Genomic DNA, 13149 nt, shown 5'->3' on the forward strand with positions numbered 1-13149 from the left:
TCTCAGAATGTCTTTTTTATAGTTATTAAGTTTAATTTGTATCTAAATAAGGTCCAGCTATTACATTTGATCTGTTTCTTAAATCTCTTCTAAATATCACACCATTAACTTGCTGCTGATACTAAGTCACTTGTTTGTTAGAATATCCTGTTGTCTCATTTTGTCCCTTTGCTTCCTCATGGTGGTGTTCAACTTATTTTTTTCCTCTCCCATGTTTAAACAGAAGTTAGGGGGATTGAATAGATTTAGATTCTGCTTTCTATTTAATAGGTTGTGCTATGTGCTTCATATTTCATCACATCAAAAGGTACTTATCACTGGGTTCAGCCACTGACAGCCCGCTCTCATACCTTAAAATTCCTTGTCAGCCTTTCCGTCTAACGGTTTCGTCCATTAATGAGTATTGCCTGAACTGATTTTATTATAGATTGCAAAATGGGATATTTCCCTTTAATATCCTACATGAGCAAATTGTTTTCTGTAAAAATGAATAGCTGACAACTAACCAATTAACATTTCCCTTTTTTATATTTAATATTTATTTTTTTGGTCTGACAGAGGAGAGAATCATATGTATGATAAAGGAGGTAAAAACCTGAAATTAGAAAGATATTGAGGGTTTGTTCTCTAGGACACATCACTAGATAGCTCTGTTCCCAAACTCCCAAGAATAAATAAAAAATCTTTTATACAATATATTAAAACTTGTGTTAAAAAGCCCTGCTACCAAATTATGATTAGAATTCCTTTGAACCTGCAGATCATTTTGGGGAGAATTGCCATCTTGACAATACTGCATCTTCCAATCCATGAACAATGGTCTCCATTGATTTAAGTCTTCTTTAGTTTTCCTCAGCAATATTTTGTAGTTTTCAGTATAAAGGTATTGTTTGAAAAATTGTTCCTAAGTATTTTGTTTTTTGATGCGAATATAAATGGGGTTATTTTTTTGAATTTCACCTTCTAATTATCTGGTCTTCATATATATATATATAAAATACAATATAATTTTGTCTTTTGAAAAAAAAAAAAGTTCTGCTACCAGAAGGAAAAAATAGGACCAGGACACAGGAAAACATTTGTCAGAGCTGTCTTTTTAATTAAGGCAACAGTAATCACATTCACCTAAATCCAGCATTTTTCTTAGCATAGTATTCTCTTAAGATTGACTTAGCAAACTGTCAACGAATTAGAAAAAGAATTAATACAGATTTGGGCTGTATTAAACAGTTCAGAGATCTGATAGTACTTTCTCTTTCTTCCCTTAAAAAGAGCTAGGGTGTATCTGAAATTTTAAACTTGATTACTTTTCTCAGTGGTATTTGTGAACTTTCATTTATATCTTAAAAATCAATCATTTTGTGCTTGTACAAATTAAACATTTTTAAAGATGTTTTCCTTTAGTGATATTCTGTTATTCAAAAACAAATACATTAAAAACTAAAAATACATTAAAACTAAAGCCTGAAAATAAAGCTTTCTTATTTGAACATGGACAGCAACAAAGCTGAATTCAAAGTTGTTTTCACCCTTCTTTTGAAATGTGACATGCCCACCACAATTATTATAAGTTTTTCAAAACTGAGTCAAAGACAGGGTAATTATGGGTTGGGTTCAGTTTTCTCACTACAGTTCTAATGCAGATTGTGTAGTTTGTCTCTGAATGGAGTAATTTAGATCTCTATAAAATGCAAAGTAAGAACTCAGTAATAACAACAATGGCTAATGTTTGTTGAGGACTTACCATATGATAGGAACTTTACTAAACCCCTTTGATCTTCACAACAACCTTATGATAGAATAATAATATAATAATGGCATTATTTATAAATAAAGTTTTCATTTGTATTATATAGAGAGACCAGTTTTTGATTTCACATTTAGTTTGTAGTGTTCTAAGAGATAAAAACTGTCTTTTATGTCCATTTTTCCTCCTTTCTGTATATTGTATAGGTCTTCTAAAAGATATTAACGGAAATGTAGAAAAGTAAATTTTCTCACAGGGCTACTACTTATATCTTTGTATTGTTGTTACTGATCATTTTTAAAGGGCCCTTGCATTAACATTTTTCCATAAATCCTCTTATTTCATTTTACATATTTAATAAGTTAAAGGACCATAATTTCTTTTTCAGTCTTTTTAATGGATCTCATTATTTAGAGATTTTATGTAAAATGACCACAGATGATCAGAGATATAGTGGATCAACTTACCTGTCTGATCCTCGTCTTACAGCAAATGGTTTCAAGATAAAATGGATACCAGGTATGATGATGTGGTTTATTTACTATTTCCTGAATTAGAAAGATAAGTTTTGTTCCAGAAGTTACATTTGGGTTTCATAATGTACATATCAGGGTATAGTTGTGTCTCATCAAAAGTACAATGTCAGCTATGTAAAAACAGTCATATTTCAAAAAGGTCATCTCTGAAAATAGCAAGTTTGGCATCCCTTTCAGTCTGTTACCTTGCATTTGTGTTTTCATAGCTAATCGAGTAGTTTCATTGTAATTTTTGACATCTTTTGTCACAAAATGCAAGCTGCCTAGTTTGTTTAAATTATTTAATACTCCTTTAGATGATAAAAGAAATAAATGTGTAGTATGTTGGAAAGGTCTGACAAAAATGGACATCTCTTTTCCTGTTTTGCCAATTAGATTTGTAACATCAGCAGTCTTACTATTTGGAGAGGGAATGATTTGATTCCATTGCTTTGCTACAAAAAAGACTGTGATAACACTATTTTTTTTTGTATGGCAATTCACTGGGTGGAGAGAAAAGTAAATCCTCTGGGAAGGAGACTTCTGTTTTCCTGCTTGTTCTCTCTTTGTTCTTTCATAACTTTCATACTTAACTGTTTTCTGCCCTAATTGCCTAGGCTGGTCTTGTCCTATTACTTTCCCTTCGTCTGGTATCAAGGGTACCATGAAGAGTGATTCCACTGTCCCCTCTCCTGCCTGCTCCTAAACTTGTCATGACCAAGATGTAGAAAAACAAAGTTCAACCAAAACAGTGTTGAAGATTTTTATAGGAATGTTTTACTGAGACATAAAAAGAAAACGAGTAAAAACTGTTGTACAAAATTATGAAATTAAGTATATACAGAAAATGTTTTAGTGCTCCAAACTTCAATTTTACTCACTTTTGCAGTTTTAGGAACACCTACCCTAAACTTTGTACCTTCTACCTCAATCTTGGATATTTAGATTTAGAGTGGCCTTAATGTTTTCTTATTGTAACAACTAATAATTATTGAATAATTATAATGTACAGGGCACTGTTCTAAATATTAAATGTATTAATTTATTTAATCTTCCTAGTAGCCCTATGAAGTAGATTCTGTTACTGTCTCCATTTTATAGATGGAAAAATCAAGGCACAGTGAAGTTTGCTTAAGGGTACCAGTTAGTAGGAGAACCAGGATTTGAACCCAAGTGCCTTTACAGTGTAGCTTTTAACTAATTTGTTATACTGCTTCCAATAAAAACTGAAATATTTACTTCATAAAGTAGTTGTGAGCATTAAAGAGTTACTTAGGAAAATCAGCATAGTACTTGCCAGTGGAAGATGTTCGAATATTCTCTTCTTCCCATCTTCCAGTACCCTTTCTGTCATTTCTTTTGGTCATTTCTTTTAGTCCTCCCAGAAATCTTTCTTCCTTGAAACACCTAGCATCTTTTTAATTTATTTGAAGTGTGAGGCAAGGGGTGTGTATAGGTATGTGAGTAATAAGACTTCCTTTTTTCTTAATCTGTTTTTCTTTCTTTTTTTTTTTTTTTAAAGATTTATTTATTTATTTATTTATTTATTTATTTATTTATTACACAGAGACAGCCAGCGAGAGAGGGAACACAAGCAGGGGGAGTGGGAGAGGAAGAAGCAGGCTCCTAGTGGAAGAGCCTGATGTGGGGCTCAATCCCGGAACACCAGGATCACGCCCTGAGCCGAAGGCAGACGCTTAATGACTGCGCCACACAGGCGCCCCCTTAATCTGTTTTTCTAATTAACCATGTGGTATTGCTGGCAGGTGCCATTTTTTTCATGAAAAATGTTATCACAGCAGTTTTTTTTTTTGTTGGGTTTGGGTTTGGGTTTGGTTTTTTTAAGGTTAGGATCACTACTTCCCTGCCTTTTCCAAGAGCATGTTTATTTTTGAGTTACCCAGTAAGTTTCTGTCTGACAGATGCTTTCAGCTCTTAGCTTGTGGATTGTGTTTTTTAAGTCCTGTTGAATGCCAGGTACTTTGCAAGGCACCAAAGATATAAAAATGAGTAAGAGTCATCTGCAAACTGACTTGATTTGATTAGAATTAATTTTTCTTAGATTGTCATCAGCATTATTTATCTTAGCAATAACAGATCAAATTAAAAACTCTCATGTTTTCCTCTTTTTAAGCCTTTTTTTCCCCTTCATTAATTTTTATGTCATATTTTCTTAAAGACCATTTCTTCTCTTAGTGAGTTTGTTGTCTTGGGCAAACTTTGGATAAGGAGTTTGCTAGCTGTCACAAAACATCTTTGAATGATAAGGACATTTAAAAGAGAGGAGGAATACATCTGACTTTGAGGGAAAAGATTCTGAATGTGATCCTAAGAATTTTTCTTGTTCATGGGAATAGTTTTTTGTTCTACATCAATAAGAATTCCGTATTTTAAGAAGCGAAAACTTGTCATTCCACTTACTCATTTGAAGTGTTTTCCCTGAAAACTGGGAAGCATTTCACAGAATCTTATGGAAAATTCTTGAAAATTTATTTTTACAAGGTTCCAAATGTCTGTAAGTTTCCCATATCAGAATTTTGCAAACATGGTGATTAAAATATTGCTCAATTTCCTTATCTGTTGCCGAATACTAACCCATATCCACAAGTAATTCTGTGAAATGTGTATGATTTTCCAGGGCAAATGTTGTCAGTATTAGACTTTTCAGTCTAATTATACTATAAAAGGTGAAGAACCAGCAATAGTGAAAAGTCCCTGGGCTAATATTTTTGTAATTTCCTTATCTATATATGTAAAAAGATGTGGACTATAATATTCTGCCTCCTCCTTTTTGCCTGTGTAAATCCTGTTTCAGGTCCCATTTAAGTTCCCCTGGTTGCTCAAACTCTCGTTTTGTCTCCTTTGACAAAACTCTCTGTTTTATTCCTTAATGCTTGATTATAGATCTTCTGATACTCTCCAGTTGTTTCCAGGGATGCCTGCTCTGTTTAGTGTACCACCATTGTATCTTATCCAGGTCAAGGAAGTGATCTTAACTGGAAGCAGATTAGGGACAGGATCACTGACGTCTCAGGATCTGAAACTCTTCAAGCTACATCACTCCTCTTTTTTTATTCGTCTGTTGATAGCTGCTACTTACCCAACATTGAACTGTCTCATTTTCTTAATTCTAGGTAACATGGGTGGACTTAAATATTAAGAACACTGTTACGCAGATGGAGCCAAAGAAGTCAAATATTTGCTATTTTGCTACATCTTAAAATGCATTCTAAAGCCAGATTTGATCCTTTGGAATTTATGGTGTTATGGATATTTTACCCCATTATATAGCTAATCATGTAGCTGGTTTTTAGTTTTATTTTAGTCACTAAATTATTTAAAGTAGTTTGATAAATAATGTCAGTTTTAAAATATTGTTTTACTAAAATATTTTGAGTAAACATTACTGAGTAAACAGTATTTCATTACCTCAAATTAGTAATATATTAGTAAGTTACTATAGTGGTAATCCTTTTGCAATATATAAGTGTATCAAATCAATACTATGTATACCATAAACTTAGTGTTTATCAATTATATCTCAATAAAACTGGAAAAAAATAAATTACTATGTGAGTATTTTTATAATTTGTAAGTTTAAATAATCACAGAAATAATTCAGGCCTTTAAATTAGTATTAAACTAGTAGAACAAAATTTGAACAGCAGCAGTTGTTAAAACATTTAGACCAGTTTTATTTTAATAAATATCATGGGACTCCATTTTCTCTCCAAAGTAAGAAATGTTCTAAACAAATGTAGGGAACAGAAGTGCAATAACTAAGATTAAATTAAATGATATAAAGCACATGTGGTGTCTATGAGCACTTATGACTTAATGTGAAATCCTATGGGAAATTATTATTTGTTCTCCAACTAAGGAACAAAACTTTGTCCTGACTATATTAAATTCTAAGGAGGGCTCATTAAGTGTTTTAACAGTGATTTTGTTTTTAATAGATATTTTCTGGAATATAATTTAAACAAAACTAACTCTATCTACATGTGGTTTTATTTATTTTTCTTTTAGGCGTTTCCATTGCTGAAGACTACTTGGAAATAGAAGAAATGGCTAATTGTCTCCCATTCTATGGAGTGATGGACTTAAAAGAAATTCTTAATGCTATATTAAACAAAAATGCAAAGGAAGTTTATGAATGTAGACCTCGCAAAGTCATAAGTTATTTAGAGGTATGCATTATTAGGTTATGTAGGTTGGTTAGGTTTTAACATACTTAACTATTTCTTATTAAAATAGTAAGTTTTCAAAATAGTAAAGTTTCTATAAGGTTTATTATCTGTTTGTAAGAAGAAATACTAAAAAAGAAAAAATTTCATATCATAGACTGGTTGTAGTAAACTATCATGGATCCTTACGTTAACATTATTTCTTGAGTGCATATTGAGGAAGAGCCTTATGCATGAGACCCTTTATAGAGAAGTTCTTTCTGATTTTTTTTTTTCCTTTGGAGAAATTTTTCTGATTTTTAAGAAGGGATATAAGATTTCTCCATCTTTACACCAAATACCTGTCTATAAAGAACTGCAGTGGGATTTCAATCACCGATCTCTACAAGGGCAAAAAGGGAAGAAAAGTGAAAGATGTATTATTGAATAAAAGGAAATTTTAGTTTCCTAGGAATATCTACCACAAATGAGAAATGTAACAGTGGGATAAAAAGTAAGTTCTGAAGTAATATGGGTTGGAGGAAGATTATAAGGTTTTGAATGTCCAAGTATAGGATAGTGATTGGGAAACAATTCTGAGTGTCTCCATGTTTGAAGTTCTATTCCTCAAGTTTGGTATTACTTCAAGAACAAACCTGAATGTAAATGAGATTTGTTTTCTCCCTTTAAAAAAAAAAAAATGGGCCATTTTTGTTTAGACTATAATCATGATGTGCCCACTGTATTCTGAGGGTCAGACTTCAGGAAAGTCCACTTTTTACCCTTTCCAAGGATTGTTATTCAGTAGATTCTGTAAGTCCTTCAAGAGCTTTGACCTATGGAACTTCCTAGCCTTTTGTGGGAGCAATTTAACACTGAGTTTCTAATGACTTCAAAGAAATCTGTTCTTCTGAAGGAGGTAGTATAAACTTAAATGAAGGTTGAAGGAGTTTGAGGGTAGTGTTTTGTTTATTGAAAAAAACCACCTGGGAAGAAATATGATTTCAAAAATAACCAAAAAAGTGGTTGGGATTAGATATAAATATTTTTACTAATACTATGTCTCTCATTACATTAAGTCAGTTGTGGATTGATTGTTATAGAAGAGAGTTTAGGAAAAAAAGAGAACTTCTGTAAGATCTAAAGGAGGGGCACCTAGGTGGCTCAGTTGGTTAAGCGAGTGCCTTTGGCTCAGGTCATGATCCTGGAGTCTCAGGATCGAGTCCCACATCAGGCTCCCCACTCAGCAGGGAGTCTGCTTCTCCCTCCGACCCTCTCCCCTCTCACGCTGTCTCTCACTCTCTCTCTCAAATAAATAAATAAAATCTTAAAAAAAAAAATCTACAGGAATACTTCCATTTAAGGTCAAGCTGAATAAGATAATCAGAAATAAAGGTAGGAGAGTAAAAGAAAAACCAGTAGAGGCATAGATATAAAGGTCAAGGAATAAAAGAAATTTAAAAATGAGAAAGTAGTATCAGATTGTTTATAGGGTAATTGCTTGAAGACCATCTGGTATGGCTGCTAGATAGCTGTGGCAATAGAAAAGTAGTCCAGATGGAAGACTTGCCAGTGGCTTAAGAGTGGGGCAGTGGTGAAAAAGAGTAGGCAGCAAGTCATATGGTGGTGAAAAGAAGAAGAGAGATTAGCTTGTGTATGTTGTTGGTGGAAAAGACTGACGTATAAGATTGGAAAGCAGATGTTCCAGAAGAGGCAGGAAGGAAGTTGGGATAACAATATAAGTTTTAGAAAGGAGAAACTTCTCTCAGTCAAGAGCAGACGAGAGGGAAGGTGGAAGTAAAAATATTTTGAGGTAAACTTGAGAGAAGTCATGTATGATACATGTGATGAAGGTGTAGAAGAAATTACTGAAAATGAAGAGGCTGGTGAGGTATTGGGGATTTGAGTGTAGTAGAGAAGATCTGAAAATAAGAGCTGTAGGTACCATAAGAGAAGATTGATTAGAGAAGACTAAGATGTCCAAATGGCATGGAGCACTCATAAGAGCTAATATTGTTATTAGATCCAGTCAGGATAGTTTGGTGATTTTTCCAATAGTACATGATACAGTTTATCCAAGTATAAGGATTACAAGATGAATATGGTAGAACAAGGGGGTGAGTGAACACATTTGAACCCACAATGTATACGAGAAACTGTGTTAGGTCCTAGAGGAATATAAAGATGAATTTGTAGGAACAAAAAGGAATACAAGGATGACAAGAAGGGTGCTGATGGGGCAGAGGAATTAGGAGGGACTGAGGAGATTAAAGGTCAAAGCGAAGAAAACAATAGGTTTAGTTGGAAAGGAGTAGGATGGTTGGAAAGATAATGGGAGAGGGTATGTGGTTAGAATAGTAGGCTCAAGTTCTTTGAAGTACAGTTTTTTTAAATAAATCTTAAAAGAAGCCAGCTTTGCTAATACTATTTACCCCTAAATGCTCAGTTTTTCCTATCTCAGAAAACAGCATCACCGTACCAAAAATGTGGACATTATCCTTGATTCTGTATCCTTCATAACTAGTTCATCAACAGGCTTTGACTCTACCTCCCATTCATCCATTCATGTCAGGACTCTCTCTCTCTCTCTCTCTCTGTCTCTCTTTTTTTTAGAGAGGGAGAGAGAGGTGTGGGGAGGGGGAGAGGGAGAGGGAGAGAGAAGGCTCCATGCCAGTGTGGAGCCCAACATGGGGCTCCATTCCATAACCCTGAGATCATGACCTGCGTTGAAATCAACAGTTGGACACCCAACCACCTGAGCCACCCAGGCGCCCCACAATTTTGTCTTTATCTGTTTTGTTTCTCTGCACTAGAATATAAATTTCACATAAGCAAGGATGTTTGTCTTACTCTCCACTGTGTGTAAAACCTACAGTAGCGACTAACACATAGTTTGTGCTTAATATGTGAGTGAATGAATAATAAGAATATAATCTATTTTTGTCTTCTTTCTTGCTAGGAATAACATGTTTTCTGCTTCAGGGTATATCATGGTAAAACATATGGCTTTCTCTTCACAGGGAGAAGCAGTGCGTCTATCTAGACAGTTGCCCATGTACTTATCCAAAGAGGACGTCCAAGACATTATCTACAGAATGAAGGACGAATTTGGAAATGAAATTAAAGGGTGTGTTCATGGTCGCCCATTTTTTCATCATTTAACCCATCTTCCAGAAGCTACCTGATTAAATATGTATAAGAAAATTTGTTATATTGAAATTGATTTCATAATAAAATAATAGGAGTCAGTTTTTAAGCCATCTTTGTACTATCATGTGTTAAGTATTTTATAAGTGAAGCTTCACTGACTTGTATATTTTAAAAATTTTTGAAAACTTAAACCAATGTCAACTATTCAATTTATTCTCAAGAACCAGCCTTCATAATAATTATTGGTTGTAAACTGCAAACTGAAAATACCTAGTATTCTTGGGTGGTTGATTTACTAAGGGCTGTGGATTGAATTGTGTCACCAAAATCCATATGTTGAAGTCCTAACCCCCATTGTGATGGAATTTGGAGATGGGGCCTTTTCAGGGGTAATTAGGTTTAGATGAACTCATGAGGGTAAGGGCCCTCATGGCGTGGTTAGTGCCCTTATAAAAAAAGACATCAGAGCTTTTGTTCACTCTCTTTCCTTTTCTCCCACCAACTCCCATGTGAGGATACAAAGAGAAGGTGGCCCTTTATAATCCAAGAATAGATTAGGAATAGTTTCTGGTTTCTCACCAGAAACCAAGCATGCTGGCACCTTGATCTTGGACTTCTAGTCTCCAGAACTGTGAGAAAATAAATGTCTGTTGTTCTTTTAAGCCACCCAGTCTGTGTTATTACGTTATGGCAGCCTGAGTGGACTAATGCACTGGGTCAGTCCTGTGCGGAGAGAAATTAAAGACTGAGCTGGCAGATATCTGACAGAAGTTGTCCATGTTGTTTAAAGTAGGATGGAGAGACAGAGTGGGAGAGAGTGAGAAAATGAAGTTTAGAGGAAGAAAGTTTAGCTTTCAAAATCCTGCCATTTACCTCTATTTTGGGGTAACAGAAATATTGGGCTTTGAGGTTAACATTTGTCAGAGAAAATGGGAAGATCCAGAGATTTAACAGAAAATTTAGGTTAAGATTATTCATCGTGTCCTTTAAAAAACTAGGTCCCACACACCGTGCACCAAAACACTTAATTTACAGAAAGTTGAGACATGTTTAATGGATATATTTGTTTTATAAAGTAAGATGTGTTATACTGGATACACTATCTCCATACTCAGTACTATCTCCCATAATTCTCAAGAAGTTTTCAATTCTTACGAACCTTGTTTTGTTAAGATACAAATTGTGATACCTGGAATTCTACCTGAAGCCAGGCCTTTTTTTCCCTGACAACATGATCCTTTACCTATAACCTAAATACTGTATTTTTTCCATAATCCCCTTTGAAAGTTTGGGACCCCTCTCTGGGAGACATTCTGAGTCTCTGGGTAAATTGAGGAAAGAGAAGCCCACGGAGATATAGAAGATGACGAATTGGCATCACACATTTGTGCCAGTGCCAAGCAAAATTTAGGACTCATTTTCTAGCTGGTAACAGTTGTTGCAGGAGATCCTACAATGGCCTTTTTTTGCAGCCTTGGATTGTGCCCAATCAGGTTAGTAGTAATGATGGCAGGTTTGCTATTTGCTGGATACACAATGCACTTACTTAGCTTGTATGATCTCCATTTAATCTTAACAAATTTAGGATTGTAGGTACTATTGAGACTCTATCCCTAGAACTCCTGTTCTTTACCACTGTTAAACTGCCTGCCATGAGAAATAGGCCTTGTAGAGTCGTTAAGGCCAATAAAAGTATTTGGGGGAAAAGAGAAGTACAGAACGCTCCCTGGCACCACTGTAAGGAATCCTAGCTCAACTTTGGGCAGTAGCATTTTCTCTAAGGGAGTTTGGTGAGTGGGATCCAGGCTGGTCTGAGGCCCCGTCTCCTGACTTCGTAGGAGGCCGCGGAAGCCCCGCCCCCGCGCTGCCCTGGGTGCCCTCCCCATCGCCCCACAAGTCCTTGCAGCAGCCGTGGCCCCAAGGGACAAAATGGCTGGAGCGGGCGGCAGCGACGGTGAAGCCCTGGCTCCCAGGATGGAGGTAACGGCCACTGCAGTTTGGGAGGCTGGTACTGGGCGTTAAGGGTGAGGGGAGGAGATCTAGAGAGAAAGAAAAGCCTACCTTAAATTGCCCCTTTTTCTCAGTTGGCTGGGGAGAGGGGGGACTCGCAGGGTGTGGATTCTCCAAAGTGCTCTTGAGACCCAAGAGCCTAACTTAGCATCCCAGCGGTAGCTAAGGCACAGAAGTGACGCCAAAGCCATAAGGAGGCGAGGCCTACAGGCTGCCGACGTTGGACCTTTTGCCTTGAAGGTAGCCATGCGTGGTCCAGCAGTGCCTACGAAGTTCCGTTTATTTAACCTATTGAAAATGTTAGGCCTTAATTCCGATGGACAGGTTTTTGTCGTTACTTATACTGGCTATTTGATTCTCTGTGATCTTAGTCCAGATTTTGTGCCTGGGATTGTAGGAATTGCAATCCAGCTCACCAGCAGCCTGCATTTCTTAACTAAATATATAAATATGACGTATTTATTGGGCACCCAAATGTTGACCCACAAACTTAAAAACCAGAGTCACCAAGCAAACTAAAATACCAATAATGATATTAAGGTATTTAAATGAATTAGACTTGTTGGAATTGGAGCATTCTAGGTTGATTATGGCAAACCAGTGTTGGCGGATTCATAGTTAATAAAAAGAGCCTTTGAGGTGATCTAATCCGAACAGTTTTACAGATGAATAAGTAAGTGATTTGCCTCAGTGCCCACAGATGATCTAGTACTCTACTAGTTCTACTTCAAATGTTATTACCATAAAGAAAAGCAAGGTAAGTACTGAAAGAATAAATTTTACTGCAAAGCCAAATTTTAAAAAATGACTTGATATTGTCAGTTACTTTATAAGCATGAATAAGTGAGGGCTAACTGTTACCTTAGTCCGGATCTTTTGATTGATCTCACCTAAACTTAACAAATTTTTAACCTTCAAAACCTTTATTGTTTTCAGTAATATTAGCAACACGTCACTTAAGTCTCACCACTGCTGTCTTGAGATTGTTTTATTTTTTATTATACTTTTTATTCCTCCTTAAACCACTACAAATTAATATAAAGATCCTTTCTCTAGTTTTTAAAATCCTGTCCCAGTGGTTATCAAATTTGAGCCACACCGATTTGAACCACTGCCCTATCCTGTATCAGAGTTCCCCCAACAGTCTCAAATCCATTTCTTTCAGCTCATTATTTTTCATCTCTGCAGTGAAGATGCTAAACTTGACCCCCAAGTGCACAATCATTTATAACATTCCATAATTTTGTTTCTTCCTATTTTGTCTTGAACATTCATTAGGACCTGGAATAACCTCTTTTTAGTTAATTATTACTACCTTACTGTTGACCATATTTAAGTGCCTCTGACTAGGCCACTTTTTCCATAAAATCTTTTAAACTATAAATCAGTGGCAGGGGGGAGGAGGGAGTAGATTTCTTCCACCTTGCTCAAATTGGACTAGAAATCACTAAAACAAACCCCTCCATCTCTACTTTAGTTGTATATTACTTTCTTTGTTTATTCGGTAACATGGAGTGTCACACAGTGCTAAACACAGACTACAAAGACATTTTTTGCCCTC

At 35.6% G+C, this 13149-nt stretch overlaps 1 protein-coding gene across 13 annotated transcripts in view; it reads left to right on the forward strand.

Moving 5' to 3' along the window:
• PMS1 (PMS1 homolog 1, mismatch repair system component) overlaps positions 1–9688 on the forward strand; it is an 87382-nt gene extending 77694 nt beyond the window's left edge. For all 13 annotated transcript variants that reach the window (XM_044381336.3, XM_048214221.2, XM_026492336.4 and 10 more), the window contains 3 exons: positions 2136–2266; positions 6292–6452; positions 9449–9688. In XM_044381336.3, coding sequence (XP_044237271.1) covers positions 2136–2266; positions 6292–6452; positions 9449–9613 — 457 coding nt within the window. In that variant the 3' untranslated portion in view covers positions 9614–9688. The remainder of the gene's footprint in view (positions 1–2135; positions 2267–6291; positions 6453–9448) is intronic.
• The last annotated feature ends 3461 nt before the right edge of the window (positions 9689–13149 follow it).

This window comes from Ursus arctos, unplaced genomic scaffold, assembly GCF_023065955.2.
Source record: "Ursus arctos isolate Adak ecotype North America unplaced genomic scaffold, UrsArc2.0 scaffold_1, whole genome shotgun sequence".
Classification (NCBI taxonomy): Eukaryota; Metazoa; Chordata; class Mammalia; order Carnivora; family Ursidae; genus Ursus; species Ursus arctos.